This window comes from Cyrtonyx montezumae, unplaced genomic scaffold, assembly GCF_038088225.1.
Source record: "Cyrtonyx montezumae isolate F1298 unplaced genomic scaffold, pur_monq_1.0 scaffold_7, whole genome shotgun sequence".
NCBI classification, from domain to species: domain Eukaryota; kingdom Metazoa; phylum Chordata; class Aves; order Galliformes; family Odontophoridae; genus Cyrtonyx; species Cyrtonyx montezumae.
Window position 1 is genome coordinate 17,714,824 of NW_027072078.1, and position 27,239 is coordinate 17,742,062.

The window sequence follows — 27,239 nt, forward strand, 5'->3', positions numbered from 1 at the left end:
TATGGGACACTGGCTTGCAGTAATAAAATGTGTTAAGTACGAAAACTGATAGGAAGTGAATGTGATTCATCCAAGGAATAAGTAAAAGGGAAGAAAGTGGCTATGCAAAAATAACCCAGTTCCACTTCGATCTCACTCGTTAGACTTGCTGAGCAACTGATGTTCATACAAGTTTTCTGATTAAAGTATAAATTATATAGGGCAGCTTCTGAACAGCACATACATAATTTATCTGAGACTTCTGAAGAAGTGACTACATTCATCGCTCAGAAGAAACTTAAATCTCACATCTGTACCAATTTCTGTTAGAAAATGCACTTACAATAAAAAACTAAGCGCACTAATAGTCAAGTCTTCCAACTCACTGTGGATCATTTTTAACACCTTCGCTGCCTGCCAAGAAACTGAAGCTGAGTTCATCTTGCTTTTCCAGCAAAAACCAAAAGAGCTGAAAAGGTCTTCGTACTCCCACGCAATCCAGAGCTCTGTGTAACAGAACATCATCAACTGCAAACAGTGCAACAACAGAAGGACATGTTTCTAATACCCAGGATAACAGATGATTGTAGTACAGCAACATAGTCCTGACATACTGCTCCAGGATACTCCTTGACCAGTTTCTCCAGTTATAGCTGTTAAGCCTAGAGCAATCAAAGAGGAGGCAGTTTGTGCTCCTGACACAAGCAAAAGTATGCAAAGGAAAACATTTCATCAACTTCGTTAGGGATTCAGTATGTCTAGTTTCACTAAAAGAGAAGCCACCTTCAGGCAGTTAAATTTCAAGAGTTGGTCAGTAACTATATTCCACAGAAAAGCACCAGCAGAAGTGGCTGAAGTTACTAAACCCTGATAACACTGCAATTTTGCTTATGAGTATAGACTCATCACTAGGTGTACTACCATACCTACAAATTTTTTTTCCACAGGAATGAGTGCAGTGTTGAGCATAGTTAAAAAACATTTTCTTTTCCAACATTATGCTCCAAGAATTTTAGTCTTGATCATATGATGCTATTTCAGTGCAACTGTATTCCCCATAGAGAATGGCAGAATTGGCAAATAACTGATTTCTGCCTTTAATAAATGAAAGTACTTATCTTTTCAAGTCCATTATCAGATGCCTGAAAAAGTCATTGTTTCTTTTCTTCCTGTTCTTTTTTTTTTTTTAAGTCAAGTAAAGAAAGTTGCCATAGCCACCACAGAAGCCATGTGGAAGCTAACTCACACTCTTTCAAAACACGTGCCTCAATTCTGTCAGACAATGTAACAAAACAAAAATGTTTGGATTATGATAAAAAAAAGTCTGATAAGAAATACACTGCAGACTTGATAACAACTCAGCTGTTCAATGCTCTTCTATGTTACACACAAATTTGTATCACTTTTATGGAGGACTTAGGAACATTTATAAGCTTTGAATTCATCAGGGAAAAAGCTTCAAGGGAATATTTACGCATTTATAAAATAGTTTTATGCTGATCATTAAGTTAAAACATTAAATTTTAGAATCAGTCCCAATAATGGTTAGAAAGCCAGCAAATCAAAAAGAGAAAGGCACAAGATCTCCATAAAAATGTTTTTATTCTGTATCAATGAAGACTGCATATGGAAAAAAAGGATCTAATGTCAGCTTTTCAACACAAGATGCAGCAAAACAACAGAGCAATGTTCCTAAGTAGCAGGGACAGCAAGGTATCCTGCTCCAGGGCAGAACACAGCTGTCAAATGCATCTCCTTGCCCTCTTGCAATATAGAGAGGGTATGGTTTTCAGCTAGAGGTTAAAGAAATTATGTCAAGTAATGCTACTCTGAAGCACTGTCCTATAGCCTTTGTTTCCACCTTCTCTCAGTCTTCATCCTCATCTTTCACTTTCTTCTTTTTCTTCTTTTTTTTCTCTGTATTCTGGAAACAAACAAATGGTGCTATGAATAAAATCGTACAGGAGAAGCAAAGCAACACATGTAGCTAAGCAACAGAGCTCAAACTCAAAGCATCTCCCCAGTTGCCATGCTCAACACAGCACAAGACGTCCCCTTCCTCCACTGCTGCTCCACTTGATGGTTACAGCACAGCAAGGGAAGCTGTGCTGACTGTCACACTGCTGGCTGCTCCAAGCTGTGGTCAGTCTGCAAGAGGCAGTATAGCTACTCTAATGAAAAGAGAATAGATGAAATCCCACATTAAGTACAGAATTTAAAAACTGAGCAGTAAGTTTCATTACAGCATCCACTCTGCTGCTGCTAGGAGACATCAAGTGGTGCTTCATCTATTCGGCATGTACAGCCTTTGCTCTGTGGGAACCCTGAACAAGAGACTCCTGTGAGTAAGTACCAACAGATCTCTAGAGAAGGAGTAACAAGAATGGAGACTTAAGCTGGGGCTGGGCTCAGGAAAGGAGAGGAAACACTAGTAGTACACTGAGGAATTATAATTTCTCAGACCTTTTTATGTAATTCCTAATTCCTGGAATTTACAGTGATGGATATTACTAAATGAAGTTGCTAAAAACAGTCCTTGCATAACATGAGTTAAATAGGCAAGAATATTTTCCCCCTTGCTCCACATATTTTGGAGGAAATTCATCCCAAAAAGGGTCAGGCAGCTGTGCAGTTCTGCCTCACCTCAACTGCAGAGCTGGTGGGCACTTCCTCTGTTAGTTCCTCTTCTTCCTCAGCTTGTTTTTTCTTCTCCTTTTTCTTTTTCTTCTTTTTGACAGGCTCATCTTCTTCTAAATTTGTCTCTTTTGCACCACAGAAGGAAGAATAATAAAATGCAAGTTGTTGATTATTACGAGTGTAAAAGGCAAAAGGGAAAAGCTTTCTATGAGATTTGAGAGGATGCAACAAGGATATTAAGAAAGCAAGAAATACTGTATTGTCTTCACACACCTTTAATCTTCTCCTACCCTATTTGTAGGACTACTCCTTGCTATTACCAAAACTTAGAGTTAAGACAAGTGACAGCACAAATAACATCTCACACAAAAAGTACCCCCGTATGCCATCTCCAACACTTAAAATAAGCCTGTACATTTTATTTGCATTTCAAGTGCTCTTTTTGAAATCAGACTGCCCACAATTGGGCAAGCATTTTCACTGGCATCACAAGAGCCATGGAAAGACTCACCAACCCATATCAGAAGTGCATTCAGCCAGTAATAGGTTACTAGCAACTTATTCCCTTATCTTCACGCTGGAAAGAGACAGATCAGCAATCATTTAGACTGGCAGGAATTTAGATCTTCAGGAAGGAAAACAAGCAGAAACCGTTACCCAATTGACAGCTTATGCAGTAACCAGTTGACTACTGAAATATATCCAAGTTGTAGAAATAAATTTAACTAAGTCAGAGCTAAATAGCAAGTTTCTTAGTATGAAGTACTCATGAGTATGCTTGTGACGTACTAACCACTGTCCTTCAGTAGCTAAAAAACCAAGTTGCTGAAAATGGTAGTATTTGGGGTATGTACAGCTGCTACCCAGAAGCATTACTAAAGACACTGTTTCCTCACTGTATTTCCCCAAAAGACATTTCAGCTTGAAAGTTCCTCACTTATCACTTACAGAAAGAATAGGAACAAAACTAGTATTGTTATTAAAATAAATAATAAAAATCACACCCCTAAAATCTTAACTGTACTGTCACAAATTGAGTTCCTCCGGGCAGCAGGACTGAGTCAAAAATAAGCTATCTTTGCCACCAAAATAGTCTTCAGATAAAAAAAATGAGCTTTAGTATAGAAAGATTCTAGACATTCATACAACAAAATTCAGCCAACGTGCATTTATTGACATTTAAAAATGCCAGAAGGAAAACAACAAAGGATTCCCAATAAAGGAACCCATATATATGATTCTAAGGGGATTCTGTCATAAACATGATTTGTAATTAACCACATGCAAGCATAAGGAGCACAAAATGTGTAGCAAAAAATATCCTCACCTTTGTACTACTATTTATATGAGATAGGCAAAATAACCCTATGCTACCTTAAAGCCATACTGTATGACAGGAGTGCATGCATCAGTAAGACCTGCATTGTCAAGCACATCTCAAAAAAACTTGTTTTATCATGTGTGCCATCAAGTCTGAAACACCAGGCAGTGGAACCTGCCACAATTTACAACTGCAGATAAAGCATGGAACACTCACGACACTGTCACTTCTCACAGCTGGCAGCAGATGCCTTCGTAAAGATTTAAGTTACTGCTTTCTACCAAAGCTCATCACAGGACTTCACACATTTGAACCTAGGCAGAATGAGGATAAAGGCTCCAGGGGGGCTGCTCTTTTCCCTCCAGATCCAGTACTTCTAAGTCACTCAAGCCCAGCGGGACTTCTTTGTGGTACACAGCAGTTGACAAGACAGCCACCAGCCATAGCTATCAGGCACTAAGGCACAAAAAGCAGCACCCAGAAGCAGAGCTTGATAGATAGCCTTGCATAGCACCAGAAATCATTAGCAGTAGTTCCAGTAACCCATTTTCCACCCGTCTTCTCTAAGCTTTTACGCACAAGCCTCCAATAAACCCTCCCTCCTCCATATGATCCCCCCACCCACAGAATCAAGTCACACAACCTATCAATACAGACACCACACCATGACATTCCTGTCATTTAAAGGTTTGGGCCATTAAGTTATGATTTTTCTCTTGACTAAAGACACCTTCACAAGTGACAAGCTACTACTATATCCTGATGCCTTCAATACAAGTTGAGCACTTCACTGGGGGCACTGGCTAGCCTCGCTGGCAGTACACATTGTTTGACCACATTTATCTTCAGAGTCTAGGCAACAACAAGATATCAGTCCTATTTCCTATCCTCCACCATTAACACATATTTTGTATTAAAAAAGCAACTTCTTACGTGGATTATAACTTATTTCAGGCACTACCCTTCCCCTTGGTTTCCTTCTAGGTGTAATATACAAGGTGAATGTAGTTTGAAGTCATGCTGCCCCCCAGCCCCTATGCTGCTAAGTTCCTGTCCAAGGTAGTACAATACATGCACCTCCAGCAGGGAGAGAAAAATAAACCACCAGATGCTACATTTTGCAGTTGCATTTACATTTCTATCTAGCACAACACAAAATACTGCACACCTCTTTACTACAGTAGTCTAACAAAGCACTTTTCAGTGGCAGCTTTCCACCTCATTCCCATTCCTTACCTTCCTCATGGAGTATAAACTGAAGCAAGTTTGATCTGGCTGAAGAACTCCTTTTTTCCTGGACTGCTTTTCTGCCATCTCCATTTACTATGGGGCTGCACAAACAGCAAGGGAAAGGAGGGAGGCAGAGACTTCTTACACAATACTATATCTGAATGTGTAATCTCTGACCAGAGAAAACCCTAAGAGTACTGCATTGGAAAGAACAGAGCTGAGAACAACAGAAACTGAAATGCTCATACATTTTCAAGCAGATATGCAACATAAATCCTAACACTGGCATCTCCTCTGCACTCTCCTGTATGCTTCAGAACTTAATCAAATACTCAACAAACTTCCTGGACCACCACCACCTGCACACGTACCTGCAAGCATCACCTGTTGCAGACAATATATATCAACTAGAAAAAGCACGAAGTCAGTTAGTCTAGCCTCTGTCAGGAGGCTAGAGGGATGAAATCTGCATATAGTTGATATGAGGTAAATAAGCCGTATGAAACTACTTCTTCCTTAGTCTGTCAAGCATCTGGCACACAGTAGGACTTAGTTCCCAAAGTGTCTCAATAAAGTGATCTGCTTGATACAGAGAACTGGGAAAAAAAAATAGGAGCTATGAACATCCAAAGAACACCCTACTTTTTCAGGTACTTGGGGTATTGTTAACTTTTCCAAAAGCAAACAGCACAGATTTCACTAGTTCACAAGTATTCTAAATATTCTACAGCTCAAAACATTCTTGGTAGCTCAAGGGCAACTACTAAGCTCCACCCATTCTCAATTCTCAATAAAGCAAAGTAAGGAAACACAAGCAGTTTTCCCCTATGAAAGCACAAATCATTAAGTAACATTTACAAATAGAAATACCCTCTTTGTACTGGTAAGAGACCAGGCTGGAAATAACTCTTAATAGTTCACCTGGAAGGAGTTCATAACTACAAGATGACAGTATTTTGGTAACAGAAAGGAGACCCAAGGGAACAATTCTGAGGCTACAGTAAGGGAATCTACTTCATAAGATTACCAAAAGCAGGAGCTGTGAAAACACCCACATTCTCCAAAAAAACATAGAGGCAAAGTTCAAGTTTTTAAAAGTACTCAAGTGTCCTTGTTTCATTATAATAAGTACAAGAGAACATGCACACATCTCACATTTAAAATATAAAGAATTCCCCCTCCAGTGTAATTTCAGTTCTCATAAGTTCAGTTTCCTACAAGTTGCAGTTGGGCACCATGAACCAACTAACCAACCACATCTGGAAAGATCACCTCTGTGTAAGTTGAGCCTTAAGAGGCATACAGCCAGCACAACTACTCTGGTAACTGGCCTCTGATTTCTCTAGAGCACAGAGAAAGACAGAAAGGGAAGGCTCTGACTGTCATCATCTGCAGGCATTAGCAGTAGACAGAACTGGGAGCAGTTCAAACTTCACAAGAGGTTTCAAGAAGGAACTTCAAGTCATCCCAAGTTATCTGCTGGGTACTCTACTATCACAGCAAGCATTAGGCCGACCATTTAGAGGTGCTGTAAGTGTACACATGAAAAGAGGGACAAAGTGCACCAGAAAACAGAAAGCAGAGTGCTTTGAAGTCACAGCCCCAAATCTTTCTTCACACAGTGTCTCAGAGAAGGAGAGAGCAACTGCGGCCACAGTTGTTTTGGCTCTCTGGACAATAACCTCTAGTGCACCATAAATTCACACTGAATTTTTCAAGTGTCATTTAACCTCAAGTTCTGATGTTCCACTTTCATGTGCTGAAATACTCCCATACAGAATAAAATAGTATTCCTTACAGAAAAATTGGGCAAGTTGTTTTTTTTTCCCTACAGGAACTTTTTTCTTTCTAGATGCTGAAGCCCACTGAAGATGAATCTGCTATATATTATAACAATGAGTAGACCACTTACTTGTTCTATACTTACAACTGTTTTATGAGAAGATTTTTTTTTTTTACTATTAATGTATTATATCAGACTTGAGGAGAATAACCAGGTATTGTGGATGGTTATCAGACTGCACAAAATGCACAGCAGCATGCCAGCAGCACAGATGCAGCAACTAACCTTTCATCTCTGCCTTGAACTTCTTTGCTTTCACTGCAACCACTGCATCCTGTTCTTCCACCTCCTGAATTTTGCGTTTCTTTGAAGCAGCAGGAAGCGTAGAGTCACCAGAAGGATCATATACCTTTATTTCACTGTAATGAAGAAAACAAGTCAGTACAGGTAATGTAGAACTAGCCTCCAGGTAAGATCTTGCAGTTAGCTTTCCAACACAATCTCCCAAAAACATTGGCAAATCAATCCTGCTCAGCCAACAGGCAATTGGGCCCTATCTCCAACATAGGAACACTTTAACAGTAACCGTAAGTACAGGAGATATCCAATGAAACACAACTGCCTGATCTGAACAGAAGATATCAGTTCAATCAGTTCTGGTTTGTATCTGAGATTCTACAAGGCACTTAAGTTATCCATTTGATCTCTTCCCAGCTGAAATTCTATCACTGTTGCATGGTCGCAAGCACATAGGTCCTCACAATCAGGGAAGTTTGTAAGTGCACCCTAGGGTTAATGGATATACAGGATTAGGAATAGCTTTGTTTTTGCTTTTTCTGCACTGTTTTTCCACCATTACATTCATAGGGCACAAGTTAGAAGGCAATGTAATGGCTCGTATCTGTATCACTGACTTCACAGGACAGGTGAATACATAATCTGCAGCTGAAATCACCTCTATCTGAATACTGCATGCTCCTTTGTTCAGTCTCTACCTCTTAAAGAGGCCACAGAGAACCAGCTGCCCTTAAACTCAGTGCTCTTCCATCACACCTTTTCAAGGGCAGATTAATCACCAATAGCAATAAAGCATTTTTTTTCCTCATTCATTCAGAACAGAATTTCCGGAAAAGTTTTAAAACAATAACCCTAAACTATTCTCCACTTACACATGAGCATCTAAATTTCTCTAAAGTAGGAATCTGTAGTAGCTACCTTGTAGAAGTTGCAAAAGCAACTGAGTGTAGTGATCAGGCTAAGAAACACATGGCAGTGCTAGCAGACAGTGTTATTAACTTCTCAAAGCATCACAAACTCTCATTGGTACAGATGCTTTGCAGAAACTGATTACACAGCAGATTCTGTTTCATCTCCACAAAATAGACAAACTTCTGAAACATTTCTGTGATGTAATTAATTCATGCTGAGTATACAGTTCCATACAAGACTAAGAAATTATTGTCAATATCCTTACAACACTAGTTTAGCCCCTCAAACAATATCCACAAAACAGCAGCCTTTGACTGCTGTTTTTTAGAAGACTTTGAACTATGAAAAAAATTTGAGGGAGACTAAGTTACTGTACAGACTCTAGATGAAGTAGTTGTAACTTCTTCAGAAAGTCAGTGTGCTCCTGAAAATAAAACTTCAGAAATTCCAGAATTCAAATTATAGAAAATACTCATTTCATGCACACAAAACAACTTATTGCTGTTTAGTTGTATCTGACAGTCTAAAAGGGAAAGATATTTCCAGCATCTCTTCTCCCAAGCCTACACATTTGCAGAACAAGCCCAACAGCAGGAACATGCCCAAGCAGTACTTGACCACTCCTCATTTCAAGAGGTCAATAACCTACTAATATGTTGTATCCTCAACACCTTAAGTTACTGCTTTCTTACACACACTGATGCTTCATTTACTGACAGGTGGGTTTGTTTTTTTTTTTTTTTTCAAAAACTGCTCCAGAAAACACAGCCATCACTACCCTTTGAGATGCTTAACAAACAGAAATACAAGTTGCATCCAGTCTTGAAAAAGATGAGTGGTGACTGCAAATGGATGCAATGCTGCTAATTTCTCTGACAGAACTAACACCACACTCTACTTCTGCCAAGCACTTGCTCTCTCTACATCAGAATGGGAAGACCAGGTTAAGCAAGATGCCTGCAAATAAATTAAGTGGAAAAAAAAAATCAGACGTCACAGTTCAGACTAATAGTAATGCATTTCAGCCCTTAGATGTTCAGCCATCAAAGCTGCAGTTTAGTCATCTCAGGCACCAGAAACTGCCCAATCTATTGCTTAAGACACTTTGCTATTACATATAGGATCTAAACAAGGAGATCAAACTTTATTCAAATGCACTTTTTGTTTTCTTTTTGGAAAAAAAGATTTCTAAGACAGCTTACAAGCATGTCCAAGAAATTCATTTAAACACTGATTTTCTCAAACCTAACTTCTTCAGACTTGCATTAAATAAAGCTACTACATAGTTATCTCATGATGTCAGTAATTTTCTACTATAAAATCAGGAGTGTTTTACTCACTGGCTTTACTCTAACTGCAAAATGTAGGAACATGGAAATCTGCATTAGTGATGGGGACACATTATTGATGTTTCAGAGCACAAAAAATGCTTTGTGGATTTCAAGGCAACCCAGCCCACAACGGAAAAGCTTCTCAGGAATAAAAACATGAAGAGCTATTTACACTTAGTCAAGCTGAAAAGAAAAACTATTCACCTCTTGTTTTGATACTTGTCTGCCCTGGCCAAGGCTTTTCCAGTGCCACTTATTCTTCTTATCTAAAAGAAAAATTTTTAAGTGAAAAACAAATTACTTAGAAGAAAAACAATCCACAATACAAGATTCAGAGCCCTTGAAAGGATCCAAAAATGGAAAGACAGGAGTATGTGATTGGTCAGGTCCTGGTACAACTGCATAACTCTTACTCCTAGAAGTAGAATCGTGACAGATGGCAAGTGAGGTGAGATGGGCTTCATGACATGCCTTCCAAATACTGCTGTTCTAGAAGCCAACCACTAAAGGGCATCTAGTATGGGATCAAACATATCAAAGCCAAATAATAGCATCATAACTCAAAATTCACAAAGCTGGTCTAAATTTGTTCATGCTTCCTTTTTTGTAAGAACAACTATATGTCAGGGTAAGTATCATTCTATACCCGTCATAAAGTCAACCTTAAAACCAGGGTACAGGCTCAAAACTTGATTTTGTTAAATCTGTACTTATCAGATAAGTTGGTGCTTTAGTACTAAGATAGCTCCTTCCATCTGTTTCCATGGGAAGTACTGAGTCCCATGAGATACTCAAAGAAGAGGTGGCAAGTTTTTCTGGATTTTTTTTTTTTTGTACTAGCAATGCCAGTACTGCAACATAATAGCAGTAGATATAGCTTGAAAGGCTGCATCCAGTCATGGCTTGCAAGACAGCACGTAGAAGGCATACTACCTAAAAGAGGAAAGTGAATCCTATGTCATCCCAGTATGCTATGCCAATGGCAACAGATGGAACAGCAGGTACAGAGAGTCAAGACAAGTATTAGGTGATGACAGGATAATGCAACAATTCCTCTGTGATGTAAATAACATCTAGCTTTGGCTCCTGAGAAAGCTGCTGAACTTTAACCACCATCAGATTTGGGAAACCACAATGAGAAACGGGGTGGAAGGAGAATAGTAAACAAATTGGCTTCCTTCTAAGGAGAAGAAGCCATGAAATAGTAAATGTGTGTTTACAACTACTAAATAAATGTAACAGAATGCAAGTGCACAGTCATATTCACTTCTTCACAATCAGTATATTTCACTATAATGTATACAAAGACAAGCACATAAGCAAGAAAAAACAACACCAGCTCACAGGCCCTACTTCTCCAAACAAGGTTGGGAGCTTGGTTACAGAGTAACAAAGACACCAAAGGATGCAGTGTACCTTAAAAAGAAGCCACAAGCAGAAGACATACAGAAGACACATATTTCAAGAAAGTCAGCTTCATGCAGCCCCTCTGCTGTACTTACTCCTCTCTCTTCCAAATGCCTCAGTCTTGTCTCTACTTTTAATCTGTTCTCAGCTCCCATTTCAGCACTGGTATCCTCTCCAAGGGCATCGTAACGAATAGTCAAGGCAGTCTTAGCTGCCAGCATTCGAGAAATCTGGGCAAGGCAAAACAAATATCAAATGCTAAGACTGAACATAAGGCAATGATTCACAGTGATCTGGAAACCATAACCACAAACAGAAGAAGAAAGCAAGCATTTCCAAGCAGCATTTCGTCCAGAAAATGATTAGTATGTCATTCTTCAGTACTGACATACAGTTAATTTAACACCATATTTTCTAAATAAGTAGGGACACACATCTGAACCTAGCAAACAAGCTAGGCATCTCCCACTCTATCTCAAGTTTTAGTCCTGGTCATTTTGAGGTATAATTTCCAGCTGACTATCTTTCTCCACAACTCAAGACACACCTCCATCCAGTTGTGTTATAAAAACCTAAGCATTTTAAATGCAAGCCACAAAATGCCACACAGTATGAACTTGATTTTCAAACAAGACTAATGCCTGATACAGCTTGGCTTACTATCACATAGAATAAAGCAGTAACATATCCCTTGAGAAAATCAATGTTACATCATAACTCAGCAGAAATGGATCTGTTATTACAGAGTTGTGTCGAACAGACCATCCCACTCCCCTTTGCCAACAAGAATGAATGACACAGATTTGTGGGATGCTGGTATTTTCCACATAACCACAGAGCAAGACAGGAGAGAAGGCCATAGAAAAAGCCTTATGTGACTTAAGCTTAAAAAAGCTTAAGTCATCTCATCAACAGACATCCATGTTCTGGAAAAAGTCAAGCTTAAACAGTTCTGAAACTCACCTTTCCTTTGTTTTTGGCAGTTGTTTGTCCCACTAAGGAAGCATGATAGATAAGGCCGAATTTAGGCGTGTCTCGCTTAGTCTTCAGTGCTCTGAAGAGTGCCTTCTCAGCACCCAGTATCTGAACTGTTGAGGCTGGATGTTTTGCCAGATTCAGGAGGGAACCTAGAAGGAGGTGATTCAGGAATAGTAAAATCTATCAGAGGAGCTGTTAAACAAGCACAATACTAGATCCCTACAATATTCAAAAGCAGAAGCTCTAAGCACTCAGTTCCTCTACAAGCTGCTTCATGTCCATTTCCTGAAGGACAAGTAAGTCATTTCAATCCCTCACGCTTAAACTCTGTCTCTGGTTTCAGCAACAGGAAAGAAGGTTGAGTCAATAAAACATTCCATACAGGAGTAATGCCAACTTGTGATCAGGTCCATTGGCAAGAATGCATCGCCACTAACTGTAGTAAATAACTAAGATAAGGCTGCTACCTTAAGCCAATCTGACCATAAAGGCTTAAAGCCAGCTTCTCAGCATTTTATCTCAGAAGTGAATGGACTATCTGAAGGGAGCTTGGTGTCTCAGAAGAGGTAGTGACTTAAGTTGCCCTCATATTCCAAAAAGGACTCAGGCCAACCAAGAACTACATCATCATAGACTACAACCAAGCTCACGCGTATTCTCAAGAGATGCTCGCCACCGTTTTGCATAATGCCTTTAGCTGATCAGCTCCTCAGAGAAAATCTGTGATGAGAGCAATTAAACTGGCCAGTGTGACCCACCTGCATGAGCGATAAGCCTTGCTCCAACCAGTTCACCCACCATGACAGTGAGATTAGGAGCAATGGCCATCATTCTGTTCTTCAGATAGTCATACAGCTGTGTCCGATACTCAGAGATCTCAATCACCTGCCATAGACAAAGTTTAGTTACATGAATCAGTATTGGCTGACAGACAAATCTAAGTCCTAATTTAAAGCATTAAAAACTACAACCAAGGAGGCTAACAGCACAAACTACACAATCAGGAGCCAGTTATAGAAAGCTTTATATAGGGCATATTCCCAGAGCAGAGTTCCATCCATGAAGTACATTGGATTTATACTCTTCATTCCCTTATGCAACCTATTTTCTCAGCAGAGCTCCTGATAAAGAAGCTGACAATATGCCAAAGACAGCGAAGCCGAACAAAAATACTTAGTAAGGACATTTTCTTTAGGACAAAACCCTGGAACATTCAGTTTTCACATAAATCTTTGTCACCATTCTCTTGAAATAGGATAAATGGTCTTTATTTGTTCCATACAAATACACTCAATTAAAATACACATAAAAAAGCAGCCCAGTCTAGACTGAGAACAGGAACTCACTATTCCTAACCCGGCCACTCCCTGGTAAACTCACAAAGGGATTCAGCTGGCACCAATAAAGTCAGAGGGAGTTCATACACAACACAAATGAAAGCAGGAGAATGCTCCTAACTCTGGGCCTCAATTCTCCACTTCTAACCCAAAGCTTACAACCCAGCTTCAAAATTGACAGGTTAGAAAGAGGTTGCACAGTACCATTCTCCTAAGGGCTTAAAAACACACACCATTGCCAGAATTATGAACTTATGAACTTATGAATTCCATCCAAAAGGAAGACACTTGCAGAAGAATTCACGTATACATCAACAGATTGAGATGGCTCAGATGAGGTAGTGACTGTGCACCTTCATGTTTGTATATCGGGAAAACAACAATATAGGAATCATCACTGCCATCATGACTGCATTAGGAAGACCCTAGGAAAACCTCTCCTTGGTAGAAGAGCCTCTGATATTGTCAGGTAATGTGGAATTCCTACTGCTATTTATATACATGTACATACCTGATCACAGAGATGGATTATGTTGTTTATATCTTCTTCTGATACTTCTGTTCCCATGGAAATCTCAGCAGCAGCCTTTACATCTTCCTCAATCTCCTCTGTTAGGATGTCAGAAACATCAGAAGATGCAAAATTTCTTCTGTCTCCTGCAGGGGACAGATGAAAGCATGTTTGTAGTGGGGGTGAGATGAACAAGTACGAAAAGAACAGAAACAGAGAGATAAAAACGGCTAAAATAACAACTGTCAGTCAAGTCTGCCAGACTATTTATAATACCTGAGAATGGTTAGGAAAATTAAATTTGGAACCAGAAAAAGCCCTCATTTTCTAACACCCAATACTTCACCTTTTCAATAGCTGCTTGCTGTAAAATTTTCAGTCACAAGATTACAAAGGAAGAATGCCAGGAAGTAAGCAATCACTTATAACTACCCTGGCCTAAGTAATTCTTCCTGCAATTGGAGAAGAAGGGAAAAAAAAAAAAAGCAGCTGTAGTCAAAGAGAACACCCACAAACAGGCAGCAAGTCTCTTTACATCATGCTTGGCAGCTAATATCCAAACTGGCCTGCTGACTAATTCTGATTCCAAGATATGCTGGTGGTCTTCATGATGAATTGGCTGCTCATGTGATATTAGCTTTTCATTAAGCTTCAGAGTTCCAAACAGCATTAGCATACAGAGGCAGCTATTCACTACTCCCCCTATTTTACACCTCTCTTGATGGCAGGATTCTATACGAGACCATGACCTGCTGGAGAACTAACAGCTGGTCTACAAATCTGTGCCATAACATTTCATGTTAGTCCACGGTCATTCCCCAGGCTCACACCTGCTTAATACTCACCAACTTTCCGCACGCATTTGCAATACGTTAGGTTATCTGTGATGATTTTACCCAGCTCGGGGAAGTGCCAACCGTACCATTCTCTGCAGCGCATGATATAATTATTCAGTTCTTTGTCCAAGTCATCAAGAAGTGCTAAGAGAAAGAACGGACTTTTATTTCTTACAAGGAACTTGAGAAATGGTTAACTCTCAAATCAACAAATTTAAGCAATGTAGAGAGAGATAACAAAAGTACACAAGTTGCTCCAAAAGTAATGCCTCCTATTTACTTCCATGGAAACTACAACAGCTGCGAAGAGCACAATATCACTTGAAAAAGCAAATTCTCAGCTACCAAACACTATTTTTCAGTGTTGTCACCACCATTAGCCACATATTTTCATCAGCAACGAAAAACAGCCTGCATGCTGCATTAGCAAAAATCTGCACCAGAGGAGGTGACCCACTGTCATCACTGCCTCATTGTGCTCCCATCCACTGTCTGGTCTCCAGAAACGTTCAGCAAGCGTTGATGAATATCAGTGGATGCCATTTTTCCCCCTACATACAAAATCCAACAACACATCTTTGTTTCTTATATGCATCCATGTCAGACACAATTTTGTCAGACTGCCCCTCTGCTGCCATCTGCCACACAGTAACAAAACATAACACAATGTTAGTGGGAAGGTTCTACCTCTACTGCCATACCACCAACATTCACCCCTGATGTTGTTGCTCAACATAACAAAATAGAAGGCATTAGTTTCAGAGCAGCCCTTGTATTTTATCTTAAAAATTTTATGGAATGAAACTTAAAAGCTGCAGTAAAGTAGAAGTCCTTAGTTTTCAGAGAACTGCATAATCCTAGGCACCAACAGTGCAGAAACGTTAGAATTACCAAAAACATGTCCTGAAAGTTTCATCACTGGGACCACCTCAGAGAACAGACTCCTTCAACAGCTGTAAAGGGCATTCTCTTGGAAGGGGCACAGGAGCTGCTGTGATTCTTCCTCTCAATCAGAGAAGTGCCACATGCACAAGATGGATCTAACAATTAGCCACCTAATAAGGTGGCTAATTGTTAGATTACAGGAAAAGTCTAATGGTGAGAACATACCTTGTATTCAGTTACTCGACTGTATTATGCCCTTTAATTGCCTTTATAGTATAAATGCATCTGACAAATCCAGCAGGCTCTCCAGTTAGAAGATACAACTGATAACTGGATTTACAACATCAACATGTAACACCCACAGCATATATTGCTACAGAGCCCTGAGGGTAAAATAATTTCTCCCTAATGCATTACCAACACTCCCATCTGTTGTCTCAGTGGTAGTGACGAAGGAACTGAATTAAATCATTCTTTTCAGCTTAACTATGTTTCATCATAGACAACAGTCTGGGAATTAATATTCCAAACAGGACTTCTCACTACAGCTTCATAACAAGAATGCTGATTGTGACGTAGATGTCTTCAAAGATAAACGAGGAATAGGCATCCCTATCTGTGATTACAGTTGCAGGCTGTTTTTCATTAAGAAAGCATGGCATGGAAAGCAGCATTAAATACTGCAGTGGTTTTTACACCTCTAAGGTAAGAGCATCTCCACATTGCTCTCTATGTGACCTAAAACGAAAATGAAGATTCAGAAAGCCCTGTTCTGTGGGGAACAGACACTCTCTCAGAATAACTGAGGCAAGGCACATCGGGAAGTGAAGTCCTCAGAGGACTGAACTAACACTGCCTGTATTTCAGATGAATTCTGTGCTAAGAAAATGGAGATCTGCTTACCGTACCACCCTAACAATGTGTTGTGTTAAATCCTACTGAGATAATAAACCTTATGCCTAGCCAAATACGACGTAGTTTACTGAAACATGCTAGGGAAAAAAAAAAAGACACCAATACTTTCTTGCCCTCAGCGTCAAGAAGGCTAATAATGTAAGCTGAATCCATTAATAATTTAGGCTCTAAATATACTTACAAATTGCCTGGACGATCATGGTATCTACTTTGTCTGGGCTGAATTTCAACTTGTATCGAGAAAGGCTGTAGATATAGAAATAATTTCATCAGTATCCTGACATTCCACTGCAGAGCAACATCCCACTCATTCTTATCTTACAGGAATGTGACTGCCCATACATTCATTCATATGAGCTCAACTTTAAAGCACTGACCAATTCCACCCGCGACCACTGGAAAAATCCCAATGACACAACCTTCCAGAACAGCTGTGACATATACAGGTACATATGCTATGAAAAAAGTGAAAGCTAAGGCTACTGTACCACATGTATCAGATTGAATAAGAACACTGTGGCAGGAAATGGGTTTCTGGTTTCCTTCTGCATTGCTTCCCACAAAAATTATTTGTCAATAGCACTTTTAGTTCTGCAGCAATTGGAAGTGATCCACAACCTACACACCAGCAAATATTAGCAATGGTAGTGAGAAGTAACAGAAGAAACTTCCCAGAACAGACTCTCACTGAGAATGTCCATTATCAGCTGGCTTCCAATGTATGTTTAACATTTCAACTGTAAAACACATGATATCCTTGAGGACCTGAATCTTGATTTTTTTAATATTAATACCTATTTTCTACATATCATTAGCAGCAACAAATGCATTTTAAAAAAAAAGCTACAACAAAGCAGTTCTCTAACTCACCAATGGCTACAGAACAAGCTCATGTCAGAAAATGGATTAAAAATTTCTCATAAGCATGTACTTGACCCTGTGCTGATCCAGTATTTTTTTCTATTTAACTACTGCTCTCTAAACCTAGTGACATGCAATGGTGAGAAGGGAAAGACACCTCTGCCTTTAAGATTTACATTATATACACTATACATGCACATAGTCCAGTGTAAATGAGCAAATTTCTAAATGGCAACAGAGATTTAAACTAACCGTTCAACTGCTACAGAAACATTTCAAACCAAGCTCTGTAGTACAGGGAAAAGGAGCTTTCAACTTCTGGTGAGGCTGAAGCCTTTCCCTAAGAAGGTGGTTGCAAACAGGAAAACCCCTGTGAAACAAGGCTTCAGATACACATGCATGACTTATAAATTGAATATGAGAGCACATCTCATAGACAGAGACACCTGAAGCAGCACAGCATGGCCAGGGATATAGGAGTAAGGCAGTAACTGGACAAAACAGTGCTGTGCTAGGAACTCACCTGTGTGCCAGACCCAGACACATAGCTGCCATCTCTCGAGAAGGAAGGCCTGTAATAAGCCCTTCAATCTGCGAACGAATCCCTCTCATCAGTTCTGTAACCATTGGGCTGTGTATACAACTCAAATTCAGCTTATCCTGTAAGATGGAAATCACTGAGTCCAAGTCAGACACAACAATGACGTTTCTCTAAATCTCTTCTTCCAGAGCTTTATCTCATTACACCTGGCTTTCCCAGGGCAATTCTGTGGTCACTCAACAGGTTCAAGTCTTTTTTCACACTTAAGGTAGTTACAACTTCAGTTCTCTACAACGTAACAATCCCAGTTTGAAGGGGAGATGTATAATTAAGTCTCTATTTGCTACACAGAGGCTGAAAGTGAAGAATTGCATTTTTGAAGTTTACTGGAAACAGTTTGGTCCCAGAGAGAAAATTCAAAGGCAGAGTATACAGGATTTTATTACTTCAGGTTTTATCGTCTTAGGAGAACAAAAATGAATAATTAGGTCAGAGTCCTTGGTGGTATTCACTTCAACACTGAAGCCTACAACAACCTCTTAAAACAGGATGAGAAGAACATGGTCAGAATAAAGCTCTCTGAAACAGGCAGCAATCAGGTACAAGATGGGGACCTGGATTTGACAGCTAGACCAGAGAAAGTAGATCACCTCTACAATTCTTCTTCCTTCCTCTGATAAACAAGAGTTGAAAGAGACATTTGAACATAAGGAATAGTGATCTTCCATACTGCAAACCTCACAGTGGCAGCAGGTTTCATTGCTAATAATTTTTATTTCTTAGGAACCTGTCTATAAGATCTCAGCAGCATGAAACAAAGACAAAAAGAACAGCAAAGTCAGTTATCACCTTTATGACACCTCCAAGTTTAGCATCTGCTACAGCCAACTGTTCATGGGCATCTTTTGCCACTATCTTCTTGAGAATTTTCTTCAAGTTCTTGCTGAGCTTGCCTTCTACAAGAGCTGTGGATGCTGGAGAAGACCAAAGACACAGTTTCTTTACTTTCCTAAAAACCTGCAACAATATAACCTCACACTTGGTATTTTTATTTTGACTGCTGCAGTAGCTCTAGCCTGAGGAGTAATATTACTTTACTTTGTAGCAGCTGAAATCAAAAGAGAAGTTAGCTTCTTGCCCTTTTGAAGACCTAGATCAAGAGTCATTTTCCCATCTACCTCACCTTGCTCCCTGTGCCTTCAGTTCTGTTTCTCTCAATTTTGCTTACGGCTGCTACAAGTACATAATGTACCTTAGATGTAAATTTCACATTTCCAAAAGCAAGGTTTTAAGGGAACGTTAATGTATACAATTTAATCAACCTATCATTTTCCAGGTCCCTTTATCTATGACTGAAGTGTTTTAAATTGAGCAACAGCTTATTTGCATCCTGTGTTACACAGTAACACATGGTCCTTCAAAGACCAAGAAAAAAAAAACAATACCACACCCACTGACTGGGGAGACAGAAACAGACCCTTTAAATATATACCACACAGACTGAAGAATTTTAAATGGATTTTTTCATACTCAAGTATTAATTGATGTGTAACAGATTTTAAACCCTACACAATATGTTTTAAAGCTGGCACAAATACAGCTCTGCAGATCAACTTCATACTCCGCTGAAATTCTGTGACTGATGCAACGTCTTCAACAAAATACACAGAACACAAGCCAGTGATTTTTCATTTCCAGAAGCTTAATGAAACGTAAGAGTAAATTCTGTGCTCAGCTTCCTTCTTCCTCTCATCCTGTCTAGAATGGAAATAAGTTATGGAACTTTCAAGATAGCCAATAGCTGCTAAACCACAATAATCCCTTCAAAATAAATGTAACATAGGCAGCTTGAGTAATCTCCATTTTCCAGATAAACTCAAAAACTCTAAATCAGTGTTTTTTTCCTTTGTTTTTGTTGCTTTGTTGCTCAGGTGTGATTTTTTTGGTGTGTGTACTTTCAAATCAGACTAGCAATACATGCTCTGAACATGAACTTAACCAAAAGCAGCCTACTCCAAAAAACATGCCAGAGTAAGTATACTGCAGCTTCAGTCTCAACTCTTTTGCTTGCATATATGACACCTCCATTTTTAGAGTGTTTCCTTACCTTCCTCTATAAGCTATCCCCACTACCTCAGAATATGAAGATCCATTATTTGGTACTAAATGTGATGCATAACATCCACTTACAGAAGTCATACAGTACCAGTCCATTCAGCACTAATAATCATGCTATCCCTGAACAAGTAGCTAGCACTTTCACCTTTTCCATTCAAATCAATCTGCAGCATTGAGAATTGAAGTGTTTAAAATGTAAAAGTTGATTAATAATGGCTTTCCATTTTGTTTAAGCATCTGAGTTTCTCTGAAATGCAATATCAGCATTTTTTCAGCTGCTTAAGAAAACCAAACAGGTACAACACACCCAGAAAACACACAGTTATAATAACACACAGTCTGACATCTGTCTGCTGTCTCAGTGGTAGTGACGAAATGTAGACTCAAATCACTTACATTCAGTCTCAACAAGTATCCATCATTGACAACAGACTAGGTACATCAAATTTCTACATGGTACTCATAACTAAATTGCTTGGGCAATAAGAATGACATGAAAAAAAGTAAGATCTCATTATGTCTCTACTATGCTGTAGATGGATAACCTCATAAAACAGAATCAGTCGCCTTTGAAAGATGCATTATTTAAAAACTAAGCAAAGAAAAAACAGCAGAGAGAGATAAACAATGAGTAAACTACTCTCTGACAGGTTAGAGATTGTTGTTCTTAGGTTGGCTTTTATTTTTTATTTTTCTAAGAAGAATGTCAACTTTCCCTTACCAGCAAGCGCTTCTGTTGTGTCCTGAAACTTTTCAAAGTGTTTCAGCTTTACTCTGCAAAAGAAAAATACAAGTGTGTGAACAAATGTACATAAACCAGATGCTAAAAAAAAAAACCCTTGCTTTTTTTTCCTGCTCACACTACTACAATTTGCCTCCTTGTCCCTGATCGCAAGTAAGCAGAGATGAATGTTCAGACCCTCAGAAAGGAAGAGGAGCAACATATCTGATATCTACGGACAAACATTAACCATGTGAATTTCAAGACTGCACTGACTCACACTGCTAACTGTTAATACTATCCTTCTCATCTTCAAAAGAGAACCCTCTGCCTCTGTGGGACGCAGCCTGCACAGCTCAGATTTAACACTCTTTTCAATCAAATACATCTTCATCACTTTAAGACTGAACTGTTTCACTGCCTCTGAATCCTCGAGTCCTCCCTTTTAATTACATGTTAGAACACAAGTTTTGAGTTAAGCTTAAAACAAACAACCGCTCAACAGAAAAATTCTTTCATGGTCTAACTGCTCACCAGAGCCAAAAATCATACACGCAGTGTTTAAACACACTGTGCCAACTCCTGTGGCTCAAGTTCCTTCTCCCCCTCACATAATCTGTGGTGTTGATATCTCCAGTCACAGTGAAGAAGCTATCACAATCCAGTAAATTCCTTGTCAAGGACAGGCATTTAACTAATCCAGTTCTGATTAACCACTGCACTGTGTAAGGCAAAAGAAGCAAGGTCACAGATAAAGCTGAATGCCTGAATTAAGAACACAAGCTCAACAAAAGCCCCAGGCTTATTCTGATGCCTTTTCAGAATCATTAGAAATACAAGAACTAACTTGATCAGAGAACAGATCCATTAAGAGCCATATCCTGTCTAGCAAGTGGCCAGGATGATGCTTCCAAGACAAGATCAACAACACTTCAAACAGACAAATGTGGAATATTCTGTCCTTTCCTCTAAATACTCCTCCAGAGCAGTACAAATCCAAATCACAAGTCATAGCTTGTTCAGAGGTATCTGTTCTAACCAAAGCTGGTTAGAAATACACCAACAAAAACACCCTAAGCAGACTTGGCAGGAATTCACCACTGTTCCCAGCCTTAGGACAATTTGCTAGAAAGGCCAGCTTGGTCAGTAGGCACTGCAACCCCAAGCAGCTTCTCAGTGATGCTAACACATCACTGGTGGCATGGGAAGCAGCGCTAGCTCTCAACTTACAGAGGATTCACATGCTATTAGTTTCAGCTTGATTGAGCCACTATGGGTTTTTATTTCAAGAATTTCCTGTGAGCACAAAAACATGTTATTTCAGCCAGCTTCAGCATTAGAAACTCGGATGTTCCTGTCAAAACATCCAAAACTCCTCACAATATCCATCTTTCTTTTCCTCAATGACATATGGTAATAACTTCTGCAACTTAATTATGCTGCAAGTGATATATATATATATAATTTCAGTATTGTTTTGGTACTTAATTTCACATTACTGCTGTTCACAGCTTTTAAGCTTTACAACATTTGAAAGTCAACACTTGTTTCTGAACCTCAGGTTTATAGAGCTATACAGGCAGTCGTGTACTTCCAAAGCAGGGCTGCTACCCCCACACCAGGCTGCTTACATTTTGTTTGCTTTTTCAGGAGTTTCAAACTCTTTCCACAAACTGTCAACTTCTTGGAGTTTTTTCTCATTCAGAACCTGCAGACAAAAATAAAACACAAGTATATTTAAAGCATATCTGAACAACCTTCAAACCTGCATTCAGCAGAGATGACCTGGAACAGATTCATGGCATATCCCACCACGGCGAGTTGCTACAAACTGAGTCAACAAATGCAATTACTGAGATCTCCTGTTTCACTGTTCCGTCTTGGCATCTTTATCCTAGCAACATGCAACTGATTTACAGCATTACACTTGCTTTCAACTGCATTACAGAAGTTGCTCAATAATGGCTAGGTCCTTTTGAATCTGCATCATCAAAATGAAGTCCTCTCCTTGTTTAACAAAACTGGTCTTGCTCCACATCTCAAGAGATTCATTCACAACCCCAGTGACCCAAAACCAAACCTGTCTGTAGTTTGGAAAAATACAAACGTGTCTGGGACACCTCACAGGAAGGAGTCATTTTGCACATTATTTTAATGAATTCAGATGAACACAAGGAAAAAAGGACATCACAATAGAGATAACTTTTCACCACAGCTCAGTAATCAATTAAGCTAAAATTGCTTAAGAGGAACAATACCTCAATCTCATCTCTGGACAAAGGGGATTCCCTTTCATTATTTAAACAGAAAAAGGTTAACAACTACACTGTTAGACCCCACAGCATTTCACAAATTGCTGAGTGTACTGAAAATTCCTAGAAAAGTGCTCAGGGGAACAGCACTGGAAAGAATCTTAACAATATTAAATCCAATATTTTTACGGAGGTATAAAGAACATAAGTTGTGACAAAGCCCCAGCACAACTGCAGTCTGACTTGGTGCAGTACAAAAACCATTCTTGCACCCATGCAGATTTTTAAGCCCAGGTCAAAGAATGCTCTTCATTTATTTATTTTAAATTAAATTACTGCTGAGCAAATAAACATGGGAACTCATTCCCCAAAGGTCTCTGAGGCACAGGACAACCTCTGGGAACATTTCCTTCTACTCAGCCTGTTGTTCTTTGCTTCAGATTCATCTTGGACATGGACTGGATTAGTCACAGAATCGTAGTCCTTCCTATCCTGAAGCTTACAGAATTTTCTGTCTCTGTAAACAAATATTGAGAAAATGGCATACAAATTGATAAATCAGTGCTGCTAGTATACAGAAATTATGGCTGCCTACAGACATTTTATGTCCCATCAAATACTAAGGCATATTAAAACAAGGCCTCCAAGACCTAGAACACTGTTACCCCATTTGTCCTTCCTACGTACATACTGTTCACTCCTCTGACAGGAATAACACCTACAAGAGAACAATGAATAACTACCAAGCTTGCAGAGGAAGGTAGCTCTGATCACCAAAGCATAAAGGCAGAGTACATTTACATGGGGACTGCTCAAAAGGGAAGTGGGTGACGACAACTGTCTCCAAAAGTTCTGAAACCCAAAATCTCCTCAGTTCTCAAGGAAATAAACAAGCAAACTAAACAGCAACTATCGTTAGAAGCTATTTTAAATTTTTTTTAAATAGCTTCTAACGATAGTTGCTGTTTAGTTTGTTTGTTTTTGCCAAACACTATAGTAAATACTTTGATACAGAACAATACATACAGAACAATAAATACAGAATAAACATACAGATATAACAAATCACATAAATTTACATCTACTGTGAGGAGGAAAGGAAAGCCCTCCCTGTCCTGCAGATGTGCAGAGTGGCTGAGCCTCCCCTGCAGCTGCCAACAGAACCAGCATAGAAAAACAAAACACGTCTCCAAACACATTTTAATAAAATGTTAATTATGCTCAGTTCTAGCAGACAGCTTCCAGTTCTCTCACACCCAACACAGACATCAAATGCAGTTTGCCCTCTTAGAGTACGTTTAAAGGGAGGGCATGCTTTAAATGAGAGGGAATACTGCTGCTTTGCTGCCCTCTGCTGCCTGGCATAGATACCACAGCCAGGCCCAGCACACAGCTGCTAACACCAGCAGCAGCACTTCTGCAGAGGAGTTTCACAGAATCAGAGAACTGTAGGGTAATAAGGGTCCTCAGAAGATCATCTAGTTCAACTTCCTTCAGTTCTGTGTCTCCACTCCTGCCTTTACTTTAAACAATCCTTGGTTTCAGTGGCTTAAATATTGTCTGTTTTCAGCCCCTCCTGACTTCTGCAGAATTACAGAACAGAATAACTGAGTCTCTTAAGTTGGAAGGAACCGTCAAGGACCACTGAATCGAACTCCTGGCACCACAAAGGATCAGCCAAAAGTCAAACCCTCTGTCTGAGATCAATGTCCAAATGCTCTTTGAGCTCCAGCAGCTCAGGACCGTTCCCGCTGCCCTGGGCAGCTCTTCCCACACCCACTGCCCTCTGGGGCAGGGCCTCTCCTTAACTCCTACCTGACCCTCCCCTGACACAGCTCCATGCCGTTCCCTCAGGCCCTGTCTCTATCCCAGAGAGACAAGCTCAGCGCTGCCCCTCTGCTCCCCGTAAGGAGCTGCAGCCTCCATGAACCTCCCCCTCAGCCCTCTCCACTCCGGACTGAACAAACCAAGCAGACCTCAGCCGCTCCTCACACACCATGCCCTCACACCCTTCCCCATCTTTGCTGCCTTTCTGCGAATGCTCTTTAACAGTTTCATACCCTTCATACATCGTGGCGCCCAAACTCCCACACAGTGCTTCCGGTGAGGCCGCAGAGAGCAGAGCGGCACAACCCATACCCTGCACCACCTAGCTAAGCTGAGTCTGACATAGAGAACTGCAGTGCAAATACGGAGGGTTAGGCTCCCTACAGAAGTTGGGTTTTTGTTTTGTTTTGTTTTTCCACATAGAGATAAAACTACTGTTAACAACGAATAAGCTACAAGTTAGCAAAAGTACAACAGGCCGCTGCCTTGTGGGGGCTCCCCCCATACAAACTAGGAAAATAACAGCCATCAGTTTCAGCAGGCTCTGGGCGTCCCAACTCCCGCTTTCCCGCCCGGCTCCCGCGGGCCAGAAGCCCTAGGACTGCCGAAGGACACCGACCCCTGCCCGACTCCGCTCACCAGGGCGGACACGCCCCATAAGGCCCCAACCGGGAGCGAGCCGCAACCTCCTCACCAGCCCCTGAACCGCGCACCGACGCCTCACCTTGAAGATAGCATAGCCAGCGGCAGTCTCGAACAGCACCAACATGACGGCAACGGAGAAGGACCGGGGGCAACGCAGCCACGTGCGCGCGCCAACGGTACCCCCGAGTCAAGCACGCGCGCGCCGGAAGAGGAAGTGGTCGCGGCGGAAGTGACCTCACCGGGGTGGGGGAAGCGCTGGGCCCGCCCGTCTCGCGCTCTCCTACGGGCCACGTGGCGGGCGGACGCGCGCAGTGGGCGGGGCTCGGGCTGCCGACTTTATAAATACCAGCCCTGGGGTCCGGCGCCTGATGGTAATGGTGGTATGATAGCTGTGCTGAAGGCCTCGGTCACGCTACGCAAGTTCCTGCCCGTGAGCGGCAGTGTAGCGGGCCGCGCGGTGGGTGTGGGCCCGGTTCCCGCCTTGCGGGGTTCCCGCTGCTGCTTTCGGAGTGACGCGTGCTGCCCTTTCTGGCGCAGCTCTCCCCGCCCGCCGGTAGGGGGCGCTGTTGGGTTTTACGCAGTCGTCCCCGTGAGTCAGCAGCGCTTGGTTTCCTGTCGTGCTCTCGTGTAGGGAGTACCCTGGGCAGCCAACAGCGCGAAGCTGTAGCGATTCATGTCATTCCCAATGGTTTCTTTCCTTCCGTGGAAATTCTTTTTTACTTTAAATATTGAATGGCTATTTAAGCCCTATTATACATTATATACATTACAGAAGAAGCAATGTCAGCTTGAATGGTCATTTCCAGGTTCCCACTACTTTCAAAGCCCTATTTCAGTGCTGATGGCTCAGGATGTGTTTGGAATGTTATCCTTTTTGCCAGCACTTTCTGCTCCCAATTAGCTCTGTCGGTGTCAGGAGGCAATTGGTTGTTCTTGGTGCTATAAGAAACTGGGTTTGGTGGACTGAAGAGACTTCATGCGGAGGAGATGGGCTGCTGTTTCAGAGGGGGAATACTGTGGCCTTCTGCTGAGCTGCATATGCAACCTAGAATAGAGTTACACCTCAATCTGAATTAACGGAGGGGAGCTCACCGACTGCAGGTGGCTGAGATTAGTTGTGGGGGAGGGGGAAATTGGAAAAGTTGTAATACTTCTCTACTTCCCATAATAGTCCTGCTTAATACACAGGTGGCTGCAGCAGGCTTAGAGTGTTTGAGAAGAGCTTGCATGAGCATGCTCTGTTTTCTTTAAAGTGGTGGTGTTGTGTTTTAACTGTAAATGTGCAGTATATTGAGTTTATGCGGTAAAGAAGAGAAGTGAGGGCTTTGCTGATGTGTTACCATATTCTCACAGGTCAAACGGACCATATCCCCAGACACAGCGCTAACGCAGCTTGTGCCCTGGGGCCGTGACTTCCTTAATGAGGCGGAGCAGCAAGAGGCAGCGTGGTGAGCGCTTGATGTGTACAGCCGTGCACATGTCAGTGCTGTGCCTTTGTTCTGCGTAGGGGTAGGCAGAGCTGAGTTCTGGCTCATACGAGAGTGCGCTTTTATTGCAGAATAGTGCCCAAAAATGGGTAACGCGAAGAACGAAGTTCAGGTTTTATGCTGGAGACCGAGGCTCGAGCCACACCGATATGCGGCTACCCTTATGCATTGAAAGCTGTGCTTTCGTTTGTGAGTAGACACGGCACATAGGGTGAGATTTGCTCTATTGTTGGAGTTGTGCGTTGTTTGGGAGCCTTTAGGCGGCTTACTCGGGGAGGGATTGGGAGCGTTACTGAACTGCTGCGCACCCCCAAGCGGCGATGCCGCCCCGCTGCCCGGCACTGCCCGACGGCACTGCGCGCTGCTGCGCCCGCACCGCTCGCGGGGTGAGCTCTATCTCTTTCGACCATACGCGTGGCATCAGCCGC

The 27,239-nt window shown here is 41.1% G+C and overlaps 1 protein-coding gene and 4 non-coding genes across 5 annotated transcripts; all 5 read right to left on the bottom strand.

Moving 5' to 3' along the window:
• Positions 1 to 1,151: 1,151 nt before the first annotated feature.
• Positions 1,152 to 25,508, bottom strand: NOP58 (NOP58 ribonucleoprotein). The gene is made up of 15 exons (XM_065751089.1): positions 25,404 to 25,508; positions 22,232 to 22,308; positions 20,601 to 20,653; positions 18,611 to 18,735; positions 17,744 to 17,880; positions 16,541 to 16,605; positions 14,569 to 14,703; positions 13,724 to 13,869; positions 12,634 to 12,760; positions 11,861 to 12,024; positions 10,993 to 11,127; positions 9,695 to 9,756; positions 7,236 to 7,369; positions 2,623 to 2,741; positions 1,152 to 1,903 (listed from the first exon to the last, which is right to left on the bottom strand). Exons 1-15 carry the CDS (start codon positions 25,446 to 25,448, stop codon positions 1,847 to 1,849), a joined length of 1,581 nt encoding a protein of 526 aa, XP_065607161.1. The 5' UTR covers positions 25,449 to 25,508; the 3' UTR covers positions 1,152 to 1,846.
• Positions 12,428 to 12,513, bottom strand: LOC136058142 (small nucleolar RNA SNORD11). Its single transcript, XR_010623116.1, has one exon. It is a non-coding gene; the product is annotated as a small nucleolar RNA SNORD11 (small nucleolar RNA).
• On the bottom strand, positions 13,535 to 13,618 carry LOC136058143 (small nucleolar RNA SNORD11B). The gene has a single exon (XR_010623117.1). It is a non-coding gene; the product is annotated as a small nucleolar RNA SNORD11B (small nucleolar RNA).
• Positions 15,870 to 15,957, bottom strand: LOC136058140 (small nucleolar RNA SNORD70). The gene has a single exon (XR_010623114.1). It is a non-coding gene; the product is annotated as a small nucleolar RNA SNORD70 (small nucleolar RNA).
• On the bottom strand, positions 20,226 to 20,314 carry LOC136058147 (small nucleolar RNA SNORD70). The gene has a single exon (XR_010623120.1). It is a non-coding gene; the product is annotated as a small nucleolar RNA SNORD70 (small nucleolar RNA).
• Positions 25,509 to 27,239: the final 1,731 nt, after the last annotated feature.